Below are 26,914 nucleotides of genomic sequence, written 5' to 3' on the forward strand. Positions count from 1 at the left end.
AAACTAACAGATTTATTTGGGCATAAGCTTTCATGGGTAAAAACATCCGAAGAAGTGTTTTTTTTACCCACAAAAGCTTATGCCCAAATAAATGTGTTAGTCTTTAAGGTGCCACCGGACTCCTTGTTGGTTTTTTTAAAAGAATTCATTTAGCTTCTCTGCAACGGCCTTATCTTCCCTGAATGCTCCTTTAGCATCTCCATCATCCAGGGGCCCCACTGATTGTTTGGAAGGCTTCCTGCTTCTGATGTACTTAATTTTTTTCCCCTGTTAGTTGTTGTTTCTTTTGCTAGCTGCTCTTTAAATTCTTTTTTTGGTCGGCCTAATTATACTTTCACACTTGACTTGCCAGAGTTTATGCCCCTTTCTATTTTCCTCCGTAGGATTTCACTTCCAATTGTTTAAAGGATGCCTTTTTGCCTCTAACCACCTCTTTTACTCTGTTGTTTAGCCAGGGTGGCATTTTTTTGGTCCTGTTACTATGATTTTTAATTTGGGGGTATACATTTAAATTGAACCTCTATTATGATGTCTTTAAAAGGTTTCCATGCAGCTTACAGGGATTTCAGTTTTGGCGCTGTACCTTTTAATTTCCGTTTAACTAACTTCCTCATTTTTCAGTAGTTCTCCTTTCTGAAATGAAATGCTACCATGGTGGGCTGCTTTGGAGTGGCTCCCCCTGCCCCCTGGGTGTTACATTTTATTATGTTATGGTCACTATTACCAAATGGTTCAGTTATATTCACTTCTTGGACCAGATCCTGTGCTCCACTTGGGACTAAATCAAGAATTGCCTCCCCCCTTGTGATTTCCAGGACTAGCTTCTCCATAAAGCCGTCATTAACAAACTAGGGAAATACAACCTAGATGGAGCTACTACAAGGTGGGTGCATAACTGGTTGGAAAATTGTTTCCAGAGAGTAGTTATTGGTGGTTCACAGTCATGCTGGAAGGGCAGAATGAGTGGGGTCCCGCAGGGATCGGTTCTGGATCCGGTTCTGTTCAATATCTTCATCAATGATTTAGATAATGGCATAGAGAGTACACTTATAAAGTTTGCGGATGATACCAAGGTGGGAGGGGCTGCAAGTGCTTTGGAGGTTAGGATTAAAATTCAAAATGATCAGGACAAACTGGAGAAATGGTCTGAAGTAAATAGGATGAGATTCAATAAGGACAAATGCAAAGTACTCCACTTAGGAAGGAACAATCAGTCGCACACATACAAAATGGGAAATGACTGCCTAGGAAGGAGTACTGCGGAAAGGGATCTGGGGGTCATAGTGTATCACAAGCTAAATATGAGTCAACAGTGTAACGCTGTTGCAAAAAAAGCGAACATCATTCTGGGATGTATTAAGCAGGAGTGTTGTAAGCAAGACACAAGAAGTAATTCTTCCGCTCTACTCCGCGCTGATTAGGCCTCAACTAAAGTATTGTGTCCAGTTCTGGGCGCCACATTTCAGGAACGATGTGGACAAATTGGAGAAAGTCCAGAGAAGAGCAACAAAAATGATTAAAGGTCTAGAAAACATGAGCTATGAGGGAAGATTGAACAAATTGGATTTGTTTAGTTTGGAGAAGAGAAGACTGAGAGGGGACATGATAACAATTTTCAAGTACATAAAAGGTTGTTACAAGGAGGAGGGAGAAAAATTGTTCTTCTTAACCTCTGAGGATATGACAAGAAGCAATGGGCTTAAATTGCAGCAAGGGAGGTTTAGGTTGGACATTAGGAAAAACTTCCTAACTGTCAGAGTGGTTAAGCTCTGGAATAAATTGCCTAGGGAGGTTGTGGAATCTCCATCATTGGGGATTTTTAAGAGCAGGTTGGACAAACACCTGTCAGGGATGGTCTAGATAATACTTAGTCCTGCCTTGAGCGCAGGGGACTGGACTAGATGACCTCTCGAGGTCTCTTTCAGTTCTATGATTCTATGATTTAAGGTGTCAAGACATTTTATCTCTGCATCCTATGCTGAGGTGACACGTACCCAGTCAATATGGGGATAGCTGAAATCCCTCATTATTAATGAGTTTTTTTATTTTTATAGCCTAATCTCCCTGAGCTTTTCACAGTCACTATCACCATCCTGGTCAACTGGTCTGTAGTATATTCCTACTGCTGTATTCTTATTATTCAGGCATGGAATTACTATCCCTAGAGATTCTATGGTACAGTTTGGTTCATTGAAGATTTTTACTTCCTTTGACTCTATGCTTTCACATATAGCGTATGTCTACACTGCACTCTAAACGTGGTTCTGTGGGTCCCGCGCCTGTCGAGTCAGTGTCTCCAAACCCGTGCTTAAGTGTATTGTAAACCTGGGTTTACAATTGCTGGGCCTGAGTCTCACAGTTGTGCTAGCGTGTCCACACTGTGCCACCTAGATCTTCTGATCTGGTCTTGGGTTGACCTGCGTTCACACTAGAGTTGCCAACCCTCCTGGTGTCTTCTGGAATCTCCCGGAGGTTACTGCAGCCAACTGGGAGATTTTAAGCTCTAACAGTCCGGTGGCGCAGCAGGGCTAAGGCAGGCTCCCTTACCTGCCTTGGCACTGCGCTGCTCGCGGAAGCGGCCAGCATGGCCCTCTGGCTCCTGGGGGGAAAGGGAGGGGGGAGGGGCAGGGGGGTCTCTGTGTGCTGCCCTCACCCAAGCACCAACTCTGCAGCTCCCATTGGCCGGGAGACCCCCTGGCCCCTCCGCCTAGGAGCCACTGCCAGAGGGATGTGCTGGTCACTTTCGGGAGCCATCTGAGATAAGCGCTGCTCCCTCAACCCCTCCTGTACCCCAACCCCCTGCCCCAGCCCACAGCCTGCACCCAAACTCCCTCCCAGAGCCTGCATCCCGCACCCCCTCCCACACCCAAACTCCCTCCCAGAGCCCACACCCCCTCCCACACCCAAACTCCCTTCCAGAGCCTGCACCCCTCACCCAGCCCAGAGCCCACACCCTGCACCTCCTCCTGCTCCATACTTCCTCCCAGAGCCTGCATCCCGCACCCAAACTCCCTCCCGGAGCCCACACCCCCTCCTGCACCCCAACTCCCTGTCCCAGCCCAGAGCCCGTACCCTACACCCAAACTCCCTCCCAGAGCCCACACCCCCTCCCGCACCCAAACTCCCTTCCAGAGCCTGCACCCCTCACCCCCTCCCCCAGCCCAGAGCCCACACCCTGCACCCAAACTCCCTCCATAGCTTGCGCCACACATCCCAACCCAGGGCCCACACCTCCTCCTGCACCTGGTCCCCAACCGCCTGCCCCAGCCTGAAAATGAGAGCAAGCAAGCCACAGATAGGAGGATGGAGGGGGCGGGGCCTCAGGGAAAAAAATTAATGGAGATATCCCATCTCCTAGAACTGGAAGGGACCTTGAAAGGTCATCAAGTCCAGCCCCCTGCCTTCACTAGCAGGACCAAGTTCTGTTTTTGCCCCAGATCCTTAAGTGGCCCCCTCAAGGATTGAACTCACAACCCTGGGTTTAGCAGGCCAATGCTCAAACCACTGAGCTATCCCTTCCCCCCCCCCCCAAGGGGCAAGGATCTTTGGGTTTGTGCTAGAAGACAGTTGGCAACCCTAGTTCACACTGCACAATGACAGGGCTTTGACCCGAGTCACAGCGGGACTTGGACTCTGACCCATTCTCCTAGCGGGGGTCTAGGATCCGGGACCTGGCTGACCCCAGTCAGGCCGACTTGTGTGTAGATGGAAGTGGGGTTGGGGCTCCAGCCCGAGTCCGAGCCTGGCCGCGCAACCAGACCTGGAGAGATTTCCAGCTCCCTGTTCTCACCACCCTGTGACTTGGGCTGTGTCCACACAGCCTGAGTGACTGGCCCTTGTCTGGCCGGGGGGGGGGTGATTTCTTTGCAGCCTGACTCATGATTTGGGAATGCCTGGGGTGGGCACGGCTGGTGTCCAGCCCCACCCAAGGGGCTCCCCGCTGCTTTTCCATTGCACTTCTCGGGGGCTGGAGCAAGCAGCGCGCCCAGGCCCGGGGCGGGAGGGAGCGGCCTGCAGGCTGGAGGGTTTGCTGGGCCCCTGGCCAATGCATGCAGCTCCCCGGCGGGAGGAGCCTGGCCAGGGGGAGGGGATCTGGACACGGAGGGGGCGGGTCCGGTCCAGGGCCCGGTCGCAGCAGCTGTGCGAGCCGCTGAGGGACTCGGGAGGCGCAGGGCGGCCCCGGGGATTTGCTTGGCCGCTGCTGCCGCCTCGGTTCCCCCTTCCCCCACCCGCTTTTCCCGGGGAGGAAAGTAACTTTGCGGCCGCGGGGGCAGGGCGTGTGCAGCCGCAGAGAGCCTCCCTCTTTCCCCGGCGAGGAGTTTGCACCGCATCGTCCTTGCAGGAGCGTCCCGGGAGCCGGGCTCTGCATTGCCCGGAGCCGGAGGGAGCCTCGCCCCGAGAGCCGGGCTCTGCATTGCCCGGAGCCGTCCTCCTGCAGGGGCGCCCCGGGGGGAGCGTCTCCCCGTCCCGCCCGGAGCCATGTCCCTGCTGCGGGTGGCGGAGCAGGAGCCGCCCCTGCAGCGCTGGCTGCCCACCCACGTCCAGGTGACCGTGCTGCAGGCCCGGGGCTTGCGGACCAAGGCAGGGGGCGGCGGGGGGAAGCCGGGCACCAGCGATGCCTACACCATCATCCAGCTGGGCCGGGAGAAGTACAGCACCTCGGTGGCGGAGAAGAGCTCCGGCAGCCCGGAGTGGAAGGAGGAATGCGCCTTCGAGCTGCCCCCGGGGGCCCTGGAGCTGGAGGAGCCGGCGGACTGGGGAGGGGGCTCCCCCCGCGGCCAGCGGGGCTGCGAGCTGGTGCTCACCGTCATGCACCGGGCGCTCATCGGCCTGGACAAGTTCCTGGGCCAAGCCACCGTGCCCCTGCAGCCGGTCTTCAGGGAGAGCCGCTCCATGAAGAGCCAGTGAGTATCCAGCGGGATCGGCCCCCTCCTAGCCCTGGGGCTGGGCGTGGGGCTCGGCTGGGTGTCGGGGTGAAGGTTGCATTTACCCCCTGGTTGCAAGGGCATCGCCCCCCCCCCCCTCCAAAATCCGTCCAGACTGCACCGCCGGGAGGGGCTGGCGGCCAGCCCGGGGCGCACGCACCACTTACCGCATTGCAATTTGTTAGCGCTGGGTTGTAAAGTTAAGACCCAACCCCTCCCCTAGGGTGACCAGAGAGCAAGTGTGAAAAATCAGGACGGGGGTGGGGAGGTAATAGGAGCCTATATATGAAAAAGACCCCAAAATCAGGACTGTCCCTGGTCACCCCCCCCCCCCAACATAAGCAAGGTGGTACCGGGTCAGACCAAAGGTCCATCTAGCCCAGTATCCTGTCTACCCACAGTGGCCAATGCCAGGTGCCCCAGAGGGTGTGAACCTAACAGGCAATGATCAAGTGATCTCTCTCCTGCCATCCATCTCCACCCTCTGACAGACAGAGGCTAGGGACACCATTCCTTACCCGTCCTGGCTAATAGCCATTAATGGACTTAACCACCATGAATTTATCCAGTTTAAATGCTGTTATAGTCCTAGCCTTCACAAGCTCCTCAGGCAAGGAGTTCCACAAGTTGACTGTGCGCTGCGTGAAGAAGAACTTCCTTTTATTTGTTTTAAACCTGCTGCCTATTAATTTCATTTGGTGACCCCTAGTTGTATTATGGGAATAAGTAAATAACTTTTCCTTATCCACTCAAATCCCATGGGAGTTGAGTCACCCCAACGGGAATGGGTCTTTCCCCCATCCCCGGACCGGGGTGAGTGGGAAATGCTATGGCGAAAAGTTCAAGCAATTGCATGCAAGGAACGTTCCCCATAAACTTCCTCAGCCCCTGGGTCTGCAGGGCACAGAGCACCCCACATTTTGTGTGCCCAGTTACTGGAATTGGTTGGCCACAGGAAGGTGGATGAAGTTCAGTTTTGGCAGGGCTCTCTCCCGCACTGGGAAGAGTGGGATCAACTCCTGCTTACATGGCTGCAGTGGGGTCTCCCATCCCTCCTGTGCCAAGAGGGTTTAAAATAAAAAAAGCTTTCAGGTGCTTGGCTGGCAGGCAGCAGAGTTGGAACAACTTGAGTGTTTTTTAAGCGTCCGGTTGAATGCAAAGTCGTCTGTCCAAGGGCTGGGAGTGTTTGCCTGCGCCAAATCCTAAACATCAGAGAGTCTAGCCTCCTCTGCTCACTCAAGCTTGGCTGCCTGAGTCACTGCAGAGGGACTTGGGAGGGGCTGGGCATATGCTCCAGTCTCCATCCATTGGGTAGTGTCCCTGTCCCAGGCGTGGCAGGAGACAGAGTGGAGATCTTGTGGAGAGCAGGATTAACAGTGTTAAAGGAGTCAGAACATTCTTTTCCCCCAAAACCCAAATAAATCTGGTTTGTTTTTGCTCCACAGAACAGCAAGGCTCTTGGGGCTCTGGGTTGCCTAATATGGGCAGTTTTTGGTGGAAAGGAGGTGGGTTGGTAACAATTTAAAAAGGGAATAACTCTGCTCTGTGTAGTTTGACTTATTTTTCTGGGAGCATTTGCTGATCGCTTTACTCTTACATGGATAAAGAGATTGGAAAAGTGTTTTTTTTCTCCTGCTGATGATAGCTCATCTCAATTGATTGGCCTCTTACAGTTGGTATGGCTACTCCCACCTTTTCATGTTCTCTGTATGTATAAATATCTTCTTGCTGTGTGTTCCATTCTATGCATCCGAAGAAGTGGGCTGTAGCCCACGAAAGCTTATGCTCCAATAAATGTGTTAGTCTCTAAGGTGCCACAAGGACTCCTGTTCTTTTTACGGATACAAACTAACACGGCTGCTACTCTGAAACCTGAGATTGGAAGAGTGGATGGTTCGAAAGAGAAGTCCTATTTAGGTCACAAGGCAACAGCTTGTCTGCAGGCTTTAGGGGGAGACTTGATTGCTAGATCACAACCATTGGCAGGCAGTCCTAGTGTGTGTGTGTGTGAAATTTAACTTTCAGTGCTCCTTGCGGCTTGCTCTGGGCGTTGATGGATTATACTCTGGACAAGGTTGGAATGCACACAACTCTCCATAAGGAAAGCAATGCCCCTTTGGCAGAGTATTTAAAGAAAGCGATTGTGCAAAGGGAGAGGCCTTGCGTCCACGCCATGCTAAATATTTAATTAGGAAAACCGTGTTAAATAATCAGTGTGTGCTGGCTTTACTTTGGCTCAGATCCTGAAGCTGGATAAGCATGTGTTTAACTTTGTTCACAGGAGTAGTCCCACGGAACGTGGGAATGGAGCCTAAGGCTGAAAGCTCTTTGCGGCCGGAGCGAACTTTTCATTGTGTGTGGCTGTACAGTGCCTAGCACAGTTGGCCCCTGATTTTGAGGTCCCTGGGTGCTACTTTAGCAACAATAATCCTGCTGTTACCTTGCGAGCCTTTTCCACTGTTTACATTTTGCAGGCTTTTCCTCTGGCTACATTGCCTGTCGTTTCTTCTGACTTGCTCCGGAGCTGGCAGTCATGGTGTCTCATGTGATAACTTGCATCACGGCAGTCGGATTGCTTTGATGCTTTGGTGTGTAACCCAAGTAGTGGGCTCCTGCCCAGGAACTCTGCTGTGCTGATCTTAACCCTTTTCTTCGCTTAGTTTTGTTTCTTTGAAGGTGTCATATGGAGCGGTGTTTCTAACCCAGCTTAAGTTGTGGCACTGACTGACTAGACATACAGCTTTATAATGGTGATGTAGAAACACCCTAAACATACATTTCAGAGTAGCAGCCGTGTTAGTCTGTATCCGCAAAAAGAACAGGAGTCCTTGTGGCACCTTAGAGACTAACACATTTATTTGAGCATAAGCTTTCGTGGGCTGCAGCCCACTTCATCGGATGCATAGACTGGAACACACAACAAGAAGATATTTATACATACAGAGAACATGAAAAGGTGGGAATAGCCATACCAACTGTAAGAGGCCAATCGAATGAGATGAGCTATCATCAGCAGGAGAGAGAAAAAAACCTTTGAAGTGATAATCGAGATGACCCATAGAAGGTGTGAGGATATTTTAACATGAGGAAATAGATTCAATTAGTGTAATGACCCAACCATTCTCAGTCTCTGTTCAAACCTAAGTTAATTGCATCTCATTTGCATATTAATTCAAGTTCAGCAGTCTCTCTTTGGAGTCTGTTTTTGAAGTTTTTTTGTTGCAAAATTGCCACCTTCAGGTCTGTCACTGAGTGGTTAGAGAGTCAAGTGTTTTCCCACTGGTTTTTTAATGTTATGATTCCTGATGTCAGATTTATGTCCATTTATTCTTTTGCGTAGAGACTGTCCGGTTTGGCCAATGTACATGGCAGAGGGGCATTGCTGGCACATGATGGCATATATCATGTTGGTAGATGTGCAGGTGAATGAGCTCCTGATGGCGTGGCTGATGTGATTAGGTCCTATGATGGTGTCACTTGAACAGATATGTGGACAGAATTGGCATCGGGCTTTGTTGCAAGGATAGGTTCCTGGGTTAGTGTTTATGTTGTGTGGTGTGCGGTTGCTGGTGAGTATTTGCTTCAGGTTTGGGGGCTGTCTGTAAGCAAGGACTGGACTGTCTCCCAAGATCTGTGAGAGTGAGGGATCATCTTTCAGGATAGGTTGATCTTTGATTATGCTCTGGAGAGATTTTAGTTGGGGACTGAAGGTGACGGCTAGAGGCGTTCTGCTATTTTCTTTGGGCCTGTCCTGTAGTAGGTGACTTCTGGGTACTCTTCTGGCTCTGTCAGTCTGTTTTTTTCACTTCAGCAGGTGGGTCTTGTAGTTTTAAGAATGCTTGATAGAGATTTTGTAGGTGCTTGTCTCTGTCTGAGGGATTGGAGCAAATGCGGTTGTATCTTAGAGCTTGGCTGTAGACAATGGATCGTGTGGTGTGTCTTGGATGGAAGCTGGAGCATGTAGGTAAGTATAGTGGTCAGTAGGTTTCCGGTATAGGGTGGTGTTTATGTGACCATCACTTATTAGCACAGTAGTGTCAAGGAAATGGACCGCCTGTGTGGATTGGTCTAGGCTAAGGTTGATGGTGGGATGGAAATTTGTTAAAATCATGGTGGAATTCCATAGGTTAAACCAAGCCTTGCATCTCAGGACAACATGGAATAACCAAACACTGTTTGCTTTTATTGATTGATGGCAAAAGAAACTCTTTAAGCACTAAATTGCACAAGGGAAGAGCTATTAAGCATCTGTGCCCTCACACACCTGAGATTGCCTGGGGCTAGACATGTTATGACTGGGAGCTTTATGTGACAGTGGGATGAAAACTCAGGTGCTCTGGTACCAAAAGCATAGGAGACTCTCCATTCATTGTCAGCGGAGTAGGGGCTAAGACACATAGCTGAGCAGTTCTGATTCTGTCTAATGTGGGGGGGTTGTTGCACAAATGCTAACTCGTTCAGAGCAGCGCATTGTAATTGGGAGGTCAGCAGTGCTGGATAACAGCAGAGCCATTTGTAGATTTTCATCACAAGCATCAGATGCATAAAGTGCAGTACAGTGGATAACTGCCAAGTGACTCCTGGCCTCAGGTACTTGCATTCTCTAAGCAAGTTGGTGCAGCACAGAACAAGCTGTATACTGTCAGAGAGTGAATACTTCACAGGGCCCATATGGACCTTGGGGAGTCTCTTTGGAGGAGACAGAGGTTGCTTAGCAAACCCTCACTGGAGACTGCTAGCCTGTGGGTTGGTATGAAATAGTGCAAAACCCTACAAGTCTGAAGGGTTAGTTCAACAAGCTACGTTATACAGTAACTTATAACTGCCTGACCTTGGAAGTAAACTTTCAACGTCTGGTTGAGTCAGCTGTAGACACCTTTGTTTGGGAGAATGTCTGCTAGTGCCAGATAAAAATCAGCTAAGCTCTTTGAGGCCACATCGGCAATTGCACTGCACTGTCTCCCCAAGGCCGTATGCGTGAAGCTAGACACTGAGCCTTCAGGAATTCATTAAGAACTGAACTACCGTATCCTTATATGGTGACATAAATGCAACTGGTGCTTTGCAGTGGCGGCTCACCCTGAAGAGATGACAACCAGAGTTATGACAGGACAGGAGATGATAAACTGGGGGTGGGTGGGGAGAGAAGGCAAGGGTCACAGCAGCAAGATCAAAGCCTGGTTGCATAGCTTAATAAAATGTATTTTTTCTAAGCAACTCTTTTTTTTTTTTGAGAAAAGACACGGTCTAAAGTATTAAAGGCCTCACAGAAGCATCTTGAGGAGGAATAGCAGGTAAGGTCAAGGAAAAAGTCCAGGGAGTGGGGGTGGCCCATTTGGCAGGAAGCAATGGAGACAAAGACAAGAGCATAATAAGGAATCATGCATGGAGCAGAAACAGTGACCGTTCCTAAGTGCTCAGCCGTTGCAGAGATGAGGGCCATGTATGTGTCTGGACAGGTTGGGAGCAGAATGGTAAACTAGGGTTAGTTCTGGTATCTCTTTGTACAGGCTGCAAGCAGTAGACTAGCTGGTAGTTCCTCATTGCTGCTGCAGGCCAGTTGTTGGCTTGGGAAGTGTTTCGTTTGAGTGGGCAGGCACACAGCTTGTGAACTGATCACTTCCATCTCCGCTAAGCTCAGGCTTTTCATCTTGGCTAAGGAGGGCACATTTGTGCCAGTGGCTGGTTATGGTTTGGTCTTCTTTGTAAATTCATAGAGTTTAAGAAGGGTCTGACATACCACTGGGATACAACCTGGAACTGTGGGACCGCTGTGCCCCCTTAACACTCCTGCCTGGGCTGTCTTACAGTGCTATGCAAGTGACAAGCTGCAAACACCTCCAGGTGCTGTGATCACTCCGCCAACGGCATGCAGAGGCACACCCTGCTAAGTTGCATGAATGCTCTCTAAGTCACTCATGAGCTATACAGAGAGAGTGAGACACCAGGAAATATCCCCAACCATCAGCCTTGCACCTCAGAAACATACCATTTTACACTGCTTAGGACCTTCTCTTGAACAATGCAAGCTCATTAATTAGTTCACCGCTTTGACAAAGGATAGCGGATGCACCAGCCTTTGTAATCTGAGCAGATTCCCCAAACACGTTAGACAAACTCACTGGTAAGGATAAAACATGAAAATAAGTTTATTAACTACAGAAAGATAGATTTTAAGTGATTATAAGTGGTAGGCATATAGGTCAAAGTTGGTTACATAGGAAATAAAAATAAAATCTCAGTCTAAATTCAAACTTTATCAGACTAAGCAAGATTTGAATCCAGCAATTTTTGTCACCACACAAGGCGTTGTAAGCAGGTTACAGTTCTTAATACATAAGCTGAATTCTTTGCTCAGCCTGGGACCAATCTCTCCAGTTCAAAGTCATTTCTTCCAAACGTTCTTGTTGCCTTCAGATTAGGTGTGGGAGGAGAGAGGAATGAGGCAGATGTCAGACTCCAATTTATACCCCCCAATCCATGGGCATGGAATGATACTGTCTCAGACATGGAGTCAGGGATCACATGTTCTATGTCCCCTGCTCAGTCACTGGGTTAAGCAGTCCCCATTGTCTGCCTGCTTGGAGGGGGCTCACTGGGAGAGTGGATTCTCCTTAATGGGCCATCCCCACATGGCGACTAGTCCGAATGTAAATCTGTCTTGCAGGTGTTAGTTGCTCCTTTGTTGCCACCAAAAGGCCAGCTGTGGGCATTCCCAAACTCTCAACCTATTTCAACGAGACACACACGCAGCAAAACTTCATAACTTCTAATACAACGGTTACACACACAATTCAACAGGCTAGTAATGTTCAACAGATCATGACTTCTCAAATGATACCTCCCAAGGCATACTTGGATATGATTCTATGTTTTGTACGCTGTGGTGAATGTGGGGGCTCCAGGGTGTTATTCTGAGGTATAGAATGTCGCAAAGGGACAATTGGATCATCTTGTCTAAACTTCTGTATATCAATGGCAGTTAAATTTCACCTAATTATGCCTGTGTTGAGCCCAGTCACCTGCATTTGGCTAAATCATATCTCCCAGAAAGGCACCAGAGATGGAGAATCCACCACTTCCCTTGGTAGTGTGTTCCAATAGCTAAACACCCTCACTGTTACGAGAAATCTGTGCCTTATTTCCAATTTGAATTTGTCTGGCTTCAGCTTTCAGCCAGGGGCTCTTGTTCCGCCTTTCTCCACTGGATCACAGAGCTCTTTACTAACCAGTATTTGCTTATACACTGTAATAAAGTCGCCTCTCAGTCTTTTGGGTAAATGAAACCGATTGAGCTCTTTAAGTCTCTCCCTGTAAGGGAATTGCTTCAGCCCTTGCATCACTTCCGCGGCTCTTTTCTGCAGTTTTCAACATCCTTTTAAAAATGTGGACATCAGAATTGTTTGCAGTGATCCAGTATCTGTCTTGTCAATGCTATGTACAGAGGTAAAATCATGTCCCTACCCACTACTCCCCTGTTCATACATCCAAGGATCACATTAGCCCTTTTTGTCACATCCAGAGCTCATGATAAATTGTCCGGGATGACCTTTAAGTTCGTTTTATAGTCACTGCTTTCCAGGATACAGTCCCTCATTCTGTAGTCATGGCCGGCATTCCTTCCTCGTAGATGTATAACTTTTTGCTTTTTGCCTTATTAAAACACATTTTGTTTGAATGGGGTCAGTTTCCTAAACAAGCCGGAATGCTCTGTCGGATTGCCTTGACTACCTCGTTATGTGTCAGTCTTGTCATCTGCAATTTTAATCAGCAGGGATTTTTTTAAATTTACCTCCATATGATATGATAAAAATACTGATTGTCTTCAGCCCTAGTACTGATCCCTGTGGAACCCTAATAGAAAAGCCTCCATTTGATTTCCCCGTTGACAGCTACTTTCTGAGATCTATCAGTTAGCCAGTTCTTAATCCAGTTAACACGTGCTTGACTGATATTGTATAGTGCTAAATCTTTAATCGGAATGCCGTGCGGTACTAGGTCAAAGTATATTACATCTACACAGCCACCTTTATCAACTAAACTTGTATTCTCATCAAAGAATGAAATCAGACATGTTTGACAAGACCTATATTCCATAAAACCATGTTGACTGGCATTAAATTATATTCCTATTCTTGAATCAGTTGAATTCCATACCAGTTTTTCCATTATTTTGGCAGGGAATGTTAGGCTAACTGGCTTATAGTTACCAAGGTTGTCCCGTTTGCCCTTTTTGACTATTGGCACAACCTTAACACTCTTCCAGTCTTTCTGGAATTTCCCTGCTGTTCCAAGATGACTTAAAAAATTAATATCCATGGGCCAGAGGTCTCATCAGCCAACTGTTTTAGGACTCCTGGGTGCAAGTTATCTCGCTCTACTGATTTTTAAAATGTTCAGACCTAGCTGATGATTAACATCTTTCTAATTACAAATGGACTGGAAAGTACTTTATCATCCTTATGTGATATGAGTAGGGCCCTACCACATTCACAGCTGTGAAAAACGCTTCACGGACCGTGAAATCCGATCTCCCCCATGAAATCTGGCTATTGTAGGGGAGACCAGATTTCACAGGGTTGGGCGGGTGGAGAGCAGTAGTTGCTGTGGTCGGGAGCCTAGCTCTGAAGGTGGCATGGTATGTCTCAGGAGACGAAGCTGCTTCCTTTCCTTTTAGGACCCCTCCTAAACGCTGAGGCTGATTCCAGGCTTGCCAAATGGTCCCAGTTGCTTTCCATTATCCAGGTGGTGGCGTGGTGGGGGAGGTGAAATGAACTGCCTCAGTCCACTTCCAAAAGAACAAGTGTCCGTCTCGACTGCCTCTGAGACTGATGGGCCCCTCGGGCCTCTGCTAAAGCTGCCATGGGAGACCAACTAGTGTCTCCAGGAGAGGTGATGCCTCCAGGTCAGGGATGTGGCACTGGGGGGCAAAAGGGGGGCAGCGTGTATTTTTCTGTGGGCAATTGACAACTCTCAAGACTTGAAGTCTGGTACCGGCGTGAGAACTGAATTTAAGGGTTTGTCAAATTGCGTATCCATAATGCTGCCATCCCTGTAGTGTATAGGAGAGAACAGTGTCTCGCTGCTCTGGTGACTGCATTGAGCCAGCTTGCTGGGTTCCCGCTTCAGCTTATCTGCCGCGTGGCAATAAATCACTAAATGTGCATTACCCTAAAACTGGCCCCTCCCTCTCCCATGCACATCTGACCATCTGTCCTGCCCGGCCACCCACTGTCCAGCTATCCTGCATCTCTGGTTGCTCCATCTGTCCTGATTGTATTTGGAAGGAACGATGCACTAAAAGGTCAAACTAATAGAGTTCTAATAGAAGCCATCTGCATTCATTCTGGTGCATACATAGTGTCTGAGACGGGCTCAGAGGGCTTCCGACAAGTCCCGGGGCTGAGTGCCACAAGGGGTAGATCTGACAGAAACAGAGCTGTTCTGTGCCTGTGCAAGGCTGTTCTTAGCTTGCATGAAAAGATGCTATACATCTGCATACGCCCAAGGGAGTTACAGTAGTGCAGTTACTGAATGAATCGTCTTCCTTTGCACAATTTGGGATGAAACAAAAGGAGGAAAATGTCGTCTTCTGCCCCTGAAATGTGTCAGTGAAGTGTCAAGGTTGCTCCAGATGATGGGAGCAGCCCAGGCGAAGGCTGTCAAACCACCAGGGATTAGACTCTGTGAAAGGCTGTAGGTTAGGGAGGGGAGCAGAAGTGGGCCAGGGCAAGTCCCTAGAGGGCTTTAAACATGAAAGTCCTGTTCAGTTGTATCCTGACAGAGATGGGGGCCGCTAGGGGTGATTGCAGTTGATGTGGTTTTGCAGGGCTCAAAACCAGTGGCAAGCGGAAACGCCTTCTGGCAAATGTGGCTTGCGGGCTGCCTAAGCTGTTTTTATTTGGTTCAGAACTGAAGTTTTTCATTTCATTAACTTCTGTTTTTAGTCCACGTCATTGCAAAAATGAACCCCCCGCACGTGAGCTGAGTTTGCACCCCTGCTACCTCCGCTGCTCCAGCATCCTGCTTTTCCAAGCATCGAGAGAGCAAAACATCCTCCCCGCGGTTGCTCTTCGGAACCTTTGTGCACCAGTCAAACTTCGTGTCCGTTGTGTGCTATTGGGCAAACTTATGAACAGCCCGGGAGCTAGTGCACAAGAGGAAGAAGATTCCACAAAAGGTAGCATGTATGAACAGCAGCGTGGTGGTGAAGAAGTCCCTCCTCTGTCTTCATGCAACAGCTAGGAGGCTGGGTAAGGAGCAGATCTAATGGAGGATAGAGCTTTTTCCTCCCTCCAGCGGCAAGGAGAAGAGAAGGGTTCAAGTGGGATGCCAACCGGCACTCGTCGTCTCCTTTAACACAGGTTGAGAATGCAGCTGGTCTTATCGCCAGCATGTTGCCATGGAAGCTTATTGGGGAGGGGGTTATCTTTCAGGCTGGCGTCCGGCTGGTAGGTGTCCAGTATGTTTTTCAAGCCCTGTGGGTGTGATTCTCGGTGAGTGAAGCGCATGTCGAATTCTGCCTTCTGATCCAGAACGCAGAGAGTAGACACGGCACGCCTGAAGCTCTGTATCCTGGAGGACTGACTCTGCAGGCTTACAACAGATTAATACAAGTCATAAGGTCTTTGATCTGTTGTAATAACCTTGCTGGCTGTCCCAACGCTGGTGGCTGGAGTTTCTGGACTGATTCTCGAATGGGCTGTACAAGACACAAGAGCAATAGCAGTTAAACTCTCCCTGCGTTACGCCGAGTGCTGCAGCGTGAAATCAGTTGCCAACAGCAGCTCCTGCTAGAATTCAGGAGAGCCGAGCGGAACGCTTCGACTGTGATACAGAGCAATTGGGCTGGTTCGCCCCCCTCGCCAAATCCAGTGGCTTTGGTGCTAAGAAAAGCCCCGCACTGCAAAAATGGAGACGCATAGTCATGGCGGGGTTTGCACTCTGGGGATTTGCAGCCTCTGTCTTGCTCCCAAACCTGCTGCAGAAATGCTGAGGGCTGCTGTTGAATGCTGGAAAGCATCACCGTGCAGTGAGTGTGCATCCCTGTGTGGCCGAAGAGGTCAAGAGGATGGGAGCGGAGACAGAGATTGCTCCTGGAGGTGCCTCCACAATGGAGCTCGCCTGCAGTCAGCAATAGGGACTGGGACTAGAGCACCTTTGGGAGCTTCTAGGGAGAGGTTAGTGGCCTGCATGCGTTTGGACCCCCTGAACTCCCTGGGTTTACAAGGTCACATTTCTACAGGATCAACTCAGCTCTTCATTCTGCTCAATGTTGCCCCGATCTTAAACAAATAAGGCACGAATGGTTTCCTGCACCCTGGCTGCATGGCCAAGCAGCCTTGAAATGCCGGTGCGGTTTAACGGCCTTGGTTAAATAGCCTTGCAAAATTGTCATCCGAACACACCAGCCAGCTTAGACCTACCAGCCCCCCCCCCACACCCACTGCCCCCAAGCTCCTCCATGCAATCGTTTCCCTTCCCTTTGTCCCTCTGCTCTTCTCCCCCTCCCCCCACCATTACAGGGCAGTAGGGAAGGGCCCCTTGCTGCTTCAGGGTTGGGTTGGTAGCTGGAGGAATACCGTATTAGTCAGCTCTCTAATCTAGCAGAACAAGGTGCGACTAGATCCAGTGGTTGGAAGCTGAAGCTAGACAAATTGGAACACCTTACCAAGGGTCGTGGTGAATTCCCCGTCACCTGGAGTCTTTAAATCAAGACTGAGTAACTTTCTAAAAGAGATTCGGTAGCTCAACCAGAAATCAGGGCTGTGTGTGGGAATTACCGGGTGAGGGTTTCTAGCCTGTGTGAGGCAGGAGGTCAGACTAGATCAGCAGTTCTCAAACTGGGAGAAAACCCCAAAGTGGGTTGCAACCCCATTTTAATGGGGTCACCAGGGCTGGCTTAAACGTGCTGGGGCCCAGGGCCGAAGCCCGAGCTCCACCACCCGAGGCCAAAGCCTGAGGGTTTCAGCCCTGCGTGTTGGGACTCAGGTTACAGGTCCCCCTTGGGGTTCAGCTTTGTCCCGCTCTCCCCATCCCCCACCCGGGTCAGTGGGGCTCAGGCGGGCTCAGGTTTCGGTCCCCCCTCCTGGGATCATGTGGTAATTTTTAGTGTCAGAAGGGGGTCGCGGTGCAATGACGTTTGAGAACCCCTGGACTAGATGTTCACAATGGTCCTTTTCTGGTCTTAAAATCTACAAAGAGAAGTTAGGCAGGTGGGAAGAGAGGCAGCCCGGTCTGCTGAAGGAGAGCAGAGAGAGGGGAGCGGCGACTTCATGCATGTGCTCCCGGGGCCTGCTCTGGGGGAGCAGGGAGAGAAAATCGTGTGGCTTTAGTAACCAGTTGGGCCAAAGCAATGACTTATCTCAGGTGAGGCAATCCGGCAAGGCCAGCTTTACAAGTGAAGTAGCAGAAACCTCTCTCTTGTATGTCTTGTCTGGGGATTGGTCCTGCTTTGAGCAGGGGGTTGGACTAGATGACCTCCTGAGGTCCCTTCCAACCCTGACATTCTATGACTCTATCAACTTCTATGACTGTGTCTTGCAGGCTGCAATGAAATGAGCTAGTGAGGTGGCACTTGCAAGTGTGGTGACCCTCCCTCCCCCAAAAGTAAACCCGTGACAAGTACAGCAATGATTGTAAGCCCGGCACAAACATGCGAAGTCAATGCGGCTCCGTAAGCTCTGCTGGGATACGTGATGCGTTCAGCGACTCCATCACAGTCTGGCTCTCGCTAGGTACCAGGTTACAGCTGGTGTGTCAGCGGTGCCGGCTGGACGCGGCAGTGTTACGATGATGCAGTGGAATAAGGGCATGCGTCGTTACGTCAGTTGGCGCCCCCTCTGTTGTGTTCATTAATATTCGAGAATGACTTGATACGTCTGACTAAATGCCTCTCAAAGCCGGGCCTGTTTGTGTCTTTCACTTTTAAAGGACTAGGCAGCGGATCGAATTCAGCCCTGGGGTAAACAGGTGCCATTTCACTGGAGGTGATCCTGTTTACATCAGGGCTGTTTGGCCCACAGTCCAGCTCTGTTTTCTGCGAATGTGTCTCCCCCCCCCCCTTTTTTTTTTTTTTCTTCCAGACCAGAACACAGCTGGTCTAGCTAACCTGTAGCTTAAAGTGTGCTGGGTTATTGTACTAATCTTTCACCCCTGGAAGTGTCAATACCCAGCAAATCCATCTCTGCATGCAGCAGTGAGCCGGGATGAAAAGTATTCAGGCTTGGGGGTTCTTTCTTTAACTCTTGAAATATAGGGGGTACACATTGGACTGGCAGGAACTCGTCCATTAGGCCGGTTCCACCTGTTGTCTCTGCCTTCACCTCTTTCCAAGACGCAGGATCTGCTCGTGTACTGCACCATTTATCCGTCCCAAACTTCTTTCCACAATGCTGGCTCTTCCACTAGGCTCGGTTGCTGCTTAATCTGATAAAAGCATTGGGAATCCAAGCACTGATCTTAAAACCAACCGCCCCTTCCACCCGATATATCTTCTGATTGCGTTAAGCAATGTCTGTGGAATAACTCGGTCACTTGCTGTGGGGTTTCTATTTTGTTACTAAAAGGGGCCGCAGTTCTCATTAGGAGAGAAGGAAAAACCACGTGGTGACGCTTGCTCTCCAAGCAGAACGATGATGTTACTCCATTATCAACGCTATAAGCAGGCCCTGGTGGCCATGTGCACACCCAGAGAAACTGCGTGTTTCCGTTGGCGATAGGAACAGGCTGCTCCAGAACGTAGGTTCACTTAGTGCCAGGATATCAAAATGCTTTATGCATCTGCGGCACGCTCCTGGCATCCCTCTACCTAAGTAGTAAGTATATATGCCTGTCTTATGGAAGAATAAAGTGAGGTCTGGAGAGTGACTGTCCCAAGGTCGTGCCACAAGGCAGAATGGGGGAAAGATCCCCGGAGCCCTGGCTTCCCATTTCCCCTCCTCTACCCACTGGCTGCTCCTTGTCTTAAGCTACTTTGGAAAAACTTTGCGTGCTTGCAACATCAGTTCCTTGTCTCCCTTCCGTGTGCTGCTGGAGTAGAACGAGAACTGTCAGAGAAACTCGACTGAATGCAGCGCCCCACCTCTGCTGGGACCTCGTGGAAACTGTGTGCTGCTCTGGGTTCAATTCCCGGAAGCCAGGCTTCGTTCCAGGATGGGTTTCTTTTCTCCTCTTTAAAAACTGTTGTCTGGCAAGGAGGGAGTGATATCTCGGGACTTCCTAGGGCAAGCTGTTCCAGCGGGATCCCAAGGTTTTGATGATTGTGCTTTTGACTGACTCCAGCAGCAGGCTTGCTTTTGAGTGGGCGTTGATGTGTGAGAATAGCTAGTCTGGGGGAGAAGGGAGGTAAATATTTAATCCTGCTTGCCTTTAAATGGTTTATGGAGACTCTGATCTCAAGGGTGGCACTTTGAATCCAGCACAGGTCAGTTGTGACCCAAAGGGGTGCGGCTCTAGGGTGGCCTGTCCAGAGTGTCTTGGGTCAGATACACGGCTTCTTTCAGGCTGGAGCCATGCCCCTTCCAGTTCCCGGTCTTGCTGCAGAAATATCTTCCTGTCTCTCTTGGTGGCTCCTCCAGTCCTGAGTTACAACACTGTAGCGAAGTCGGCATGGGATCCTCTAGATCAGAGGTGGGCAAACTACGGCCTGCGGGGCACATCCGGCCCATGGGACCCACCTGCCCAGCCCTTGAGCTCCCGGCCCCTCCCCCGTAGAACCACGCCGCTGTGCGGGTAGCGCTCTGGGCAGTGGGGTTGCACGCTCCTGCCGACAGCGGCAGCCAGACATGCTGCTCTGAGCAGTATGGTAAGGGGACCGGGGGGTTGGATAAGGGGTGGAAGGTCCCGGGAGGCAGTCAGGGGGCGGGGGTGTGGATAGGGGTCAGGCAGTCAGGGGATTGGGAGCAGGGGGGGTTGGATAAGGGGTGGGGTAGTCCCAGGGGGCAGTCGGGACAGTGAGCAGGGGGCGGTTGGATGGGGTGGAGGTTCTGGGGGGTGGTCAGGGGATGGGGAACATGGGGGGGGTTGGATAAGCGTGGGAGTCTCAGGGGACGGAGGTGTGGATAGGGGTCAGGGGACGGGGAACAGGGGCGGTTGGATAGGCGTGGGGTCCCGGGGGGCCTGTCAGGGGGCGGGGGTGTGAATAGGGGTCAGGTAGTCAGGGGACGGGGAACAAGGGCGATTGGATAGGGGGTGGAGTCCGGAGGCGGTTAGGGGCCGGGGGTCCCGGGAGGGGGTGGTTAGGGGACAAGGAGTGAAGGGGGTTGGATGGGTCGGGGGTTTTGTGGGGGGCAGTCAGGGGGAAGGAAGTGGGAGGGGTCGAATAGGGGACGGGGGGAGGTTGTTTGGGCAGGCACAGCCTTCCCTACCCGGCCCTCCATGCAGTTTTGCAACCCCAATGTGGCCCTCGGGCTAAAAAGTTGGCCCACCCCTGCTCTAGATAAACAGAGGGTGCCCGCCTAGCCCATGCAGAACACAGCTGCCGAGATTATATGCCCAACCTGTTGCTCTGGCAATGTCACTACCCCAGAATCCCTCCAACGGCTCCCCCTCTGCGTCAAGGCCCTTCTCGACTTTGCCTCAGCCCCCTCCCCCGGCCAGTTATGCCAGCCTTCATCTTCCCTCCTCACCCCATTCACCTGCTTCGCCCACAGCCATTGCTGCACGCCCTTCTCCCACCCCCCGGCGCGTGGGACACCTCCCCGAACTGGTGCCTGACACTGCTGTGCCCTCGCCTGTCAGATCCCTCCAAAGACCCACTTCTATGGTGAGGCGTGAAAAGAACTGGCTAGCTACTAATGGGTCGGGAGAAGGGAGCTTGGGGGCAAGTCCGGATCTCGTAAAACCCCTCTCTTGTATCCCTCTGCCTGTCATGTTAGCTCGTGAGCTCTGCAGGGAGTACCGTCATATCAACAAAGCGGCAGGATGATTAGACCCTCCCGAATGGCTTAGCAACTACAACTCCATGTGTGTCCTGTATTTTTAGATAAGAGTGGTTCCTATATTTGTCTTGCTCCTTTGCGTCTAGCTGAGCAGTGCAGGTTCATTCAGTGTAGTGCTGGCCTCCCTATCCGTGGGTGACGTGCAGATCAGATCTAGGGTTTTGTGGCTAAGGCACAAGCCGGGGAGATCTGGGATCTGTTTCTAGTGCGACCCCGGAGGAATCGGTTTAAGCTCTCCGTGCCTGTTTCTCCACTTCTAAAATGGGGAGTGGGAGGAAATGGAATATGACAGCTCATGAACTTCCCGTATGGCCCAGCTAGGTTTTGAAAAACAAGGTGTTGAAATGCCCTTCCCCGTGTGAGGGTGGATGTCTGACTGCTGCCCTGCCCAGCGTGAGCTGTGATGAAATCTTTGTTTTTGGGACTGGAAAGGCAGCTGGAAGGGGATATTTTCGCAGTAATTTGACCACGCCAGGAAATGCCTGGCTGTGTTGAAACCCATGCTTAGTAAGCCGATCCTTCTGAGTGGGGGAAGGTGGAGGATACGATCATGCTGAATGCGTTGAATGGCGGCGTATCAATTCAGATGGAATAAAAGGGGTCAAAGAGTCAGAGGTGTTACCGTGACCCTGAAACTGTGCAGCCTTAAACAGCTGTAAACAACGTGCGGGGTTTGGTTATACAGAGACCAGGGTTTGTTAGTTTCATGGGAAACACACGAAGAAACTTATGCCAAAGTTTAGATGTGTTAACTAAGATACATAAAAGAAAAGATGTTAAAACAGGTTATAATGCAGTTTAAAATGGAAATGAAATGAGCATGCAAAACAAACTTCACCAAACCCTATTGCAGGCCCCTTTTCAGAGAGTATATCAGCGGTCCCTGACTGGATTGGACAATCCTCCTTGATCGGGAGAGAAAGGGCTGGTTAGTTGTGTTGCTCTGTTCTGAGGTATGAAGGATGGTCTCTCTTGTTGCTTTTAACAGACCTGGGGGGAGGAAATGTGGCTTTTGTTGATCTTCTCGGTATCGTGGGGTCAGGTCAGACACAGACTAATGCGCTGGATGGTCAGGTCAGGCACAACAGCAGTGCTGTGAGCTCTGGGTCATCTTCTTGGTTTGGGACATCGTCTGGTTGGTCTGGTCTCTCTCATACTGCGCAGAGCTGGGTGGGCTGTTTTTGCTCACTGTGCATGTGGCACAGTTGATCTCAGGATCAGCTAAGCTAGAAAACACAGAGCGAGAGGATAGGAGGAGAAATAGTGGGACAGAAAGGACCACACAAAGGGATGGAGAGACACAGGATTTCCTGTGTTCCCGGCGGGGGTCTCCACTGGAGTGGTGGTGAGGACCAGGTGTCCCTGCTGGTGTGCCGAGGGCTGGACTTCCCGATGATGCAGTAACCGTCAGAATCCCCAGGTGAAGGACAAAGCCCGTGGAGCAAGATGGAGGGCTAACAGCCATCCCCCTCCTCCAGGAATTCCCCAGTTGGTTCACATGTCCCTGCCCCCCAAAATCTCTCTTTAAAGGCCCTGAAAAAGGGATGATGGGTGGAATAGTCCCTCCTCTTATTTGTTCACCGATCTACCAGACCTACTGTCCGACATGCCAAGTTTAGTCTGTTAACTTCCAGTCCCACACTTCCCTTGTTTACCAGGTGCAGTCTCAACACAGCCCTTCGTTGTATCAGGAAATCTGTTTGGTTCAGACTAACTCAGTCTTTGTTTTTCACTTTCACTAACTTTTATAAACAATCTTCTGCACGGATCTAAGCTGGACTTTTCTTACCCTTTCCCGTCACCGTTTGATATGCCGGGGATTGCACCATTTTCTGAACGTTCACTCCTTTTTTACAGTTGAACTCAGAATGAGGGTATGTTTGTAGGCCCAGTTATCACAACCGTCATACTTGGCATCTCAGCTGGAAACTTTTCACATAGTTCTAGTGAATGTAGTGCTGGTAACAGGGAGGCACCAGAGATGCTGAGACATTGGCTCTGTCTGCAGAACCATTGCAGCAATGCCACTTCTCCTGTCCTGGAAAGAGCATTGCTCTCTGCAGAGACTCGATGAGGGGAAGGGCGTGGGTTTGCCCACTGGGAACTGGACTGAGCCACCAAATAATGTCTCACTGGTCACCGCACAGATTCCTGGCTACACAGAGCTATTTCTCCACCCACCACCCTTGTCTCCCTCCCTGCTCTTTCCCCCTCTCCCAGGCAGGATCTCACTGGCTCTTTGAAAGAGACATGGTTGGCTGTGATTCCTTGCTGTTCCCCTCTGACCGAAGTGCTTTCCATCTAGAATCCCTCCACCTGCCCCAGTGACACTGTTTCCTCCTGTGCCGCCGGGTGGGGCTGCGCGGGGCTGAATCCAGCGTTGGCGTTTCACGCGCTACGCGCTGCCTGCAGTGACCTTGCTTTGTTCCTTTCCGGGCAGGCTCTTGTTTTTCGCAGTCCTGTTTTCCTTTCCCATTGCGCTTTTGGAATGTGACTGGTGAGCAAAGAGCTCTCTGTTTGGCAGCCAGGTGCTGTCCTTGCCTGGTGACCTCGCTACTTCAAGAAAAGCTGCGGTTGCTGTATATGTTGGGGAAGAACATCGCCTTGGTGTGCTCCTTGTGCCACGTGACTGTTGCACTTTGTTACCGATCACCTGGATTAACTGGAGGGCCAGGAAGGAGATCTCCTTAGTATGGGAGCTAGTGGTCAGAGCACAGGGCTGGGGGTCAGGACCTCTCCTGTATTCTGATCCTATCAACCTCCCACTAAGGTCTAGGGCAAGTTGCTTAGCCCCAGACTTCCCCATCCTGCAATAGGGATGGGATGGCAGTTGCCTGTCTCCAAAAGGCCGCTGTGGGGGTTGGTTAGTGCTTTGGGCATAGCGTGAAATACATCCTTGTTAGACACCTGAGACTGTGTGTCATAATCACTTCAGAGCTGTGCCCATCCTCTGGCAACGACTGTTGTCTTGGCTGTTATACCTGTAGGGGTGGCGCCCTGGTGGCTGCAGACTGCACGTGGCAGTGTTTTTATTTCTGCAGGGCCCCTAATGGATGTGCGGAAGGGTGGGGTGTGGCCTGGCTTCCTCTCTGCTCCCACCCCAAACCTCTGGCCTAAGTTCTGCTTCTCTGCGCTCCTTCTCTCGACATCCTGGCTGTGCCAGTGCACCACTCGCCCTCCAGATCCCTCCTCTGACGTGCTCCTCCCACAAAGCCTTTAAATATGAATCCCTCCAGAGACCTTGCTGCTTCATTGTTATGCTCTTCTGACTCACCCGGTGTGCCTGGTCCGGGTGCAAGGACCTCGGAGCAGGGTCTTGTGCAGCACGGAGCATGCTGTTTCCTAGACGTTAAGGCCAGAAGGGGAGTGATCATCTAGTCTAGGGCCTGCAAGGTGCAGGAGGTCAGAAACTCGCCCACCCACTCCTGTTAGAGACCCATAACCTCTGGCTCAGTTACTGACATACTCAAATCATGGTTTATAGACTTCAAGTTACAGAGAATCCGCCATGTCCTCTAATTTAAACCTGCAAGTACCCCTTGCCTCATGCTGCAGGCGGAGGTGAAAAACCCCCAGGGTCTCTGCCAATCTGACCCAGGGGAAAATTCCTTCCCGACCCCAAATATGGCAATCAGTTAGACCCTGAGCATTTCATCAAGACCCACCAGCCAGACACCTGGGAAAAAATTCTCTGTAGTAACTCAGAGCCCTCCCCATCAAGTGTCCCATCACCGGCCATTGGGGATATTTGCTGCTAGCAGTCACAGATCAGCTGCATGCCGTTGTAGGCCGTCTCATCCTGCCATCCTTTAGGGCAGGGGTGGCCAACCTGAGCCTGAGAAGGAGGCAGAATTTATCAATGTACATTGCCAAAGAGCCACAGTAACACGTCAGCAAACCCCCCCGCTCCCATCGCCTCCCGCCCACCAGCAGCTCTCCCCACACAAAGTTGGTGCCTGTAGCTCCAGCCCTGCAGTCGGTGCCTAAACAAGGAGCCGCGTATTAACTTCTGAAGAGCCGCATGTGGCTCCGGATCCACAGGTTGGCCACCCCTGCCCTATGGCCTAGGCTGTGGAGGGGCTGAAGGGCTGTATGTACCTGTGGGGCCCTGACGGGCTGCTGTTTTCTGATATACAAGTGAGGTTTGTGCTTCCATGTTGCTCATTATTGCGGGCTTCTGAGGACAGCCTTGCTGGAAGGGCTTTGTGAGCGCGGGGCCAACGGCTTGGTTTAGCAAGAAACTAACAAATGCACGTTGGTTTCAAAGCCCAGTCTTCATTAAAACAAGTTCTGCTATTTCCTTTCATCAGCGTTTTCTCCCCGTGTTCCTGCGAGCTCTCACCCTCCGGAGGGTGCAAGACGCAGCCGCCTGTCTCTATCGGGGAGCGCTACCTCCAGTTCAGCAGAGCACTTGATCCACCTGGCTCTCACAATGCTGTGTTAGTCACACAGCCAGCCTTCCTATTCTCTTCAGTCACCTTGGCAGGGCTTAAAAGGCAGATCGGGTTCTGAGCAGCTGGTGCTTTCTGTGCGGTTATTGGCAGCGTTGGGGTCTGACTTGCGTTCCTTGAGAGGCTGCTCACGCCAGACCGTGCGGCTGCTGAGCTGACAAGGGCTAGGATGAGTCAGCTGTCTTAAAACCAAGCACCCCGCGGGCGGCATGAATCCGAGGTGGCCCTGCAGGTTTGAATCACCAGCCACCACCACCCCTAGGTCCTTTTCTGCAGAACTGCTTCCTAGCCATTTAGTCCCTAGTCTGTAGCAGTGCATGGGATTCTTCCGTCCTAAGTGCAGGACTCTGCACTTGTCCTTGTTGAACCTCATCAGGTTTCTTTTGGCCCAATCCTCTAATTTGTCTAGGTCCCTCTGTATCCTGTCTCTACCCTCCAGCGTATCTACCACTCCTAAATTTTGGGAAGCTCGCGCCTTCTGCCTGAACAACTTTTCTTCTTCCCTCCCCAGACACAACATGCCACTTTATCCCCCCGAAAGCTAACCTGGGTGTATGTGGGGAGAGGAACTGCACGAAAACGCTCCTCTCCAAGTGCTGTTCACAGGGTTCATCAGGGTTGTGTTGATTTCCACTGCCTCCTCCGGGGAAGGAGGAACCCGGTTTTGGGGGCTGTGGGGGAACAAGCCAACAAAGCCCCGTGACATGACTCCTGTGGTGTGACTGGCTTCAAAAGCAGATTTATTCCTCAAACCTAAGCACACGCTGTCCACAGGGAAAAACCTGCACGTGTGTAAATAGGGCAAAATGTCCCAGACTACCAGCTGGCTTGGTCCATCACTGGCCTTGTCTTATCCCACTTGCAGCTCAGAACTGGGTTGCTGACGCACAGTCTCCTGCAGGGCTGTCAGCATCGTCTCCTCTACCACCTGGGATGGGTTTTTTCTTGGATTTCTGCATATTGACCACCCACTAAGCTTGTGAGGTCTGGCCAGGTCACGGCACAAGGAGATCTGCCTCCAGCAGGAGGTTGTGGTAGGGATGCCTTGGATGGAGGTCGAGCAGAGTGTACCTGCTAGGAAGGAGCCTATACTCTGATCAGAGTAGCTTGGCAGTGTATTGGCTGCAGTCGTGCTTCATATGCAGACTAGAATATGGTTTTTTAAAACTGCAAATACAGCGCTTCTGTAAACGGTGCTTCACTGTCGTCTGAAACTGCTGCTAGCTGCATTTTCCCTTAGCAGCCACAGACAAACACTAACCATGTCTAGGACCTGCTTGTACAAAACCGCAGACAATGGGGGTGCCTCATACTATGTTAACTTCATGTGCAGGGCTACGAGCGGCTCCTAAGGCTGGCAGTCTCTAGGTGTGTCTGTCGTTAAAGTAATTCCCTTCATATTCCCTCGGGATTTGCAGTAAAGTCGCCAATGGGCATGTCCTTGAAAGCGCAGCTTGAGCAGACAAACAGGATAAGCCTCCTGGCTAATGCACCGACTAGGTGTTTGGAAGTCTGGATTCTATGCCAGATCTGTTTCCGATTTGCTCTGTCACTTGCAACAAGACACTTAACCATCCAGTGCCTCAGTTTCCCCACG

General features: G+C 50.8%; 1 protein-coding gene across 5 annotated transcripts in view; it reads left to right on the forward strand.

Moving 5' to 3' along the window:
• Positions 1 to 4,080: 4,080 nt before the first annotated feature.
• RAB11FIP5 (RAB11 family interacting protein 5) overlaps positions 4,081 to 26,914 on the forward strand; it is a 110,667-nt gene continuing 87,833 nt past the window's right edge. For 2 of the 5 annotated variants that reach the window (XM_065597304.1, XM_008169593.4), the window contains exon 1: positions 4,081 to 4,904. In XM_065597304.1, the coding sequence (XP_065453376.1) occupies positions 4,480 to 4,904 (425 nt within the window). In that variant the 5' untranslated portion in view covers positions 4,081 to 4,479. The remainder of the gene's footprint in view (positions 4,905 to 26,914) is intronic. The other 3 variants (XR_006175724.2, XM_042855630.2, XM_008169596.4) reach the window with 3 other exon arrangements.

This window comes from Chrysemys picta, chromosome 5 (assembly GCF_011386835.1).
Source record: "Chrysemys picta bellii isolate R12L10 chromosome 5, ASM1138683v2, whole genome shotgun sequence".
In the NCBI taxonomy this organism is placed as follows: Eukaryota; Metazoa; Chordata; order Testudines; family Emydidae; genus Chrysemys; species Chrysemys picta.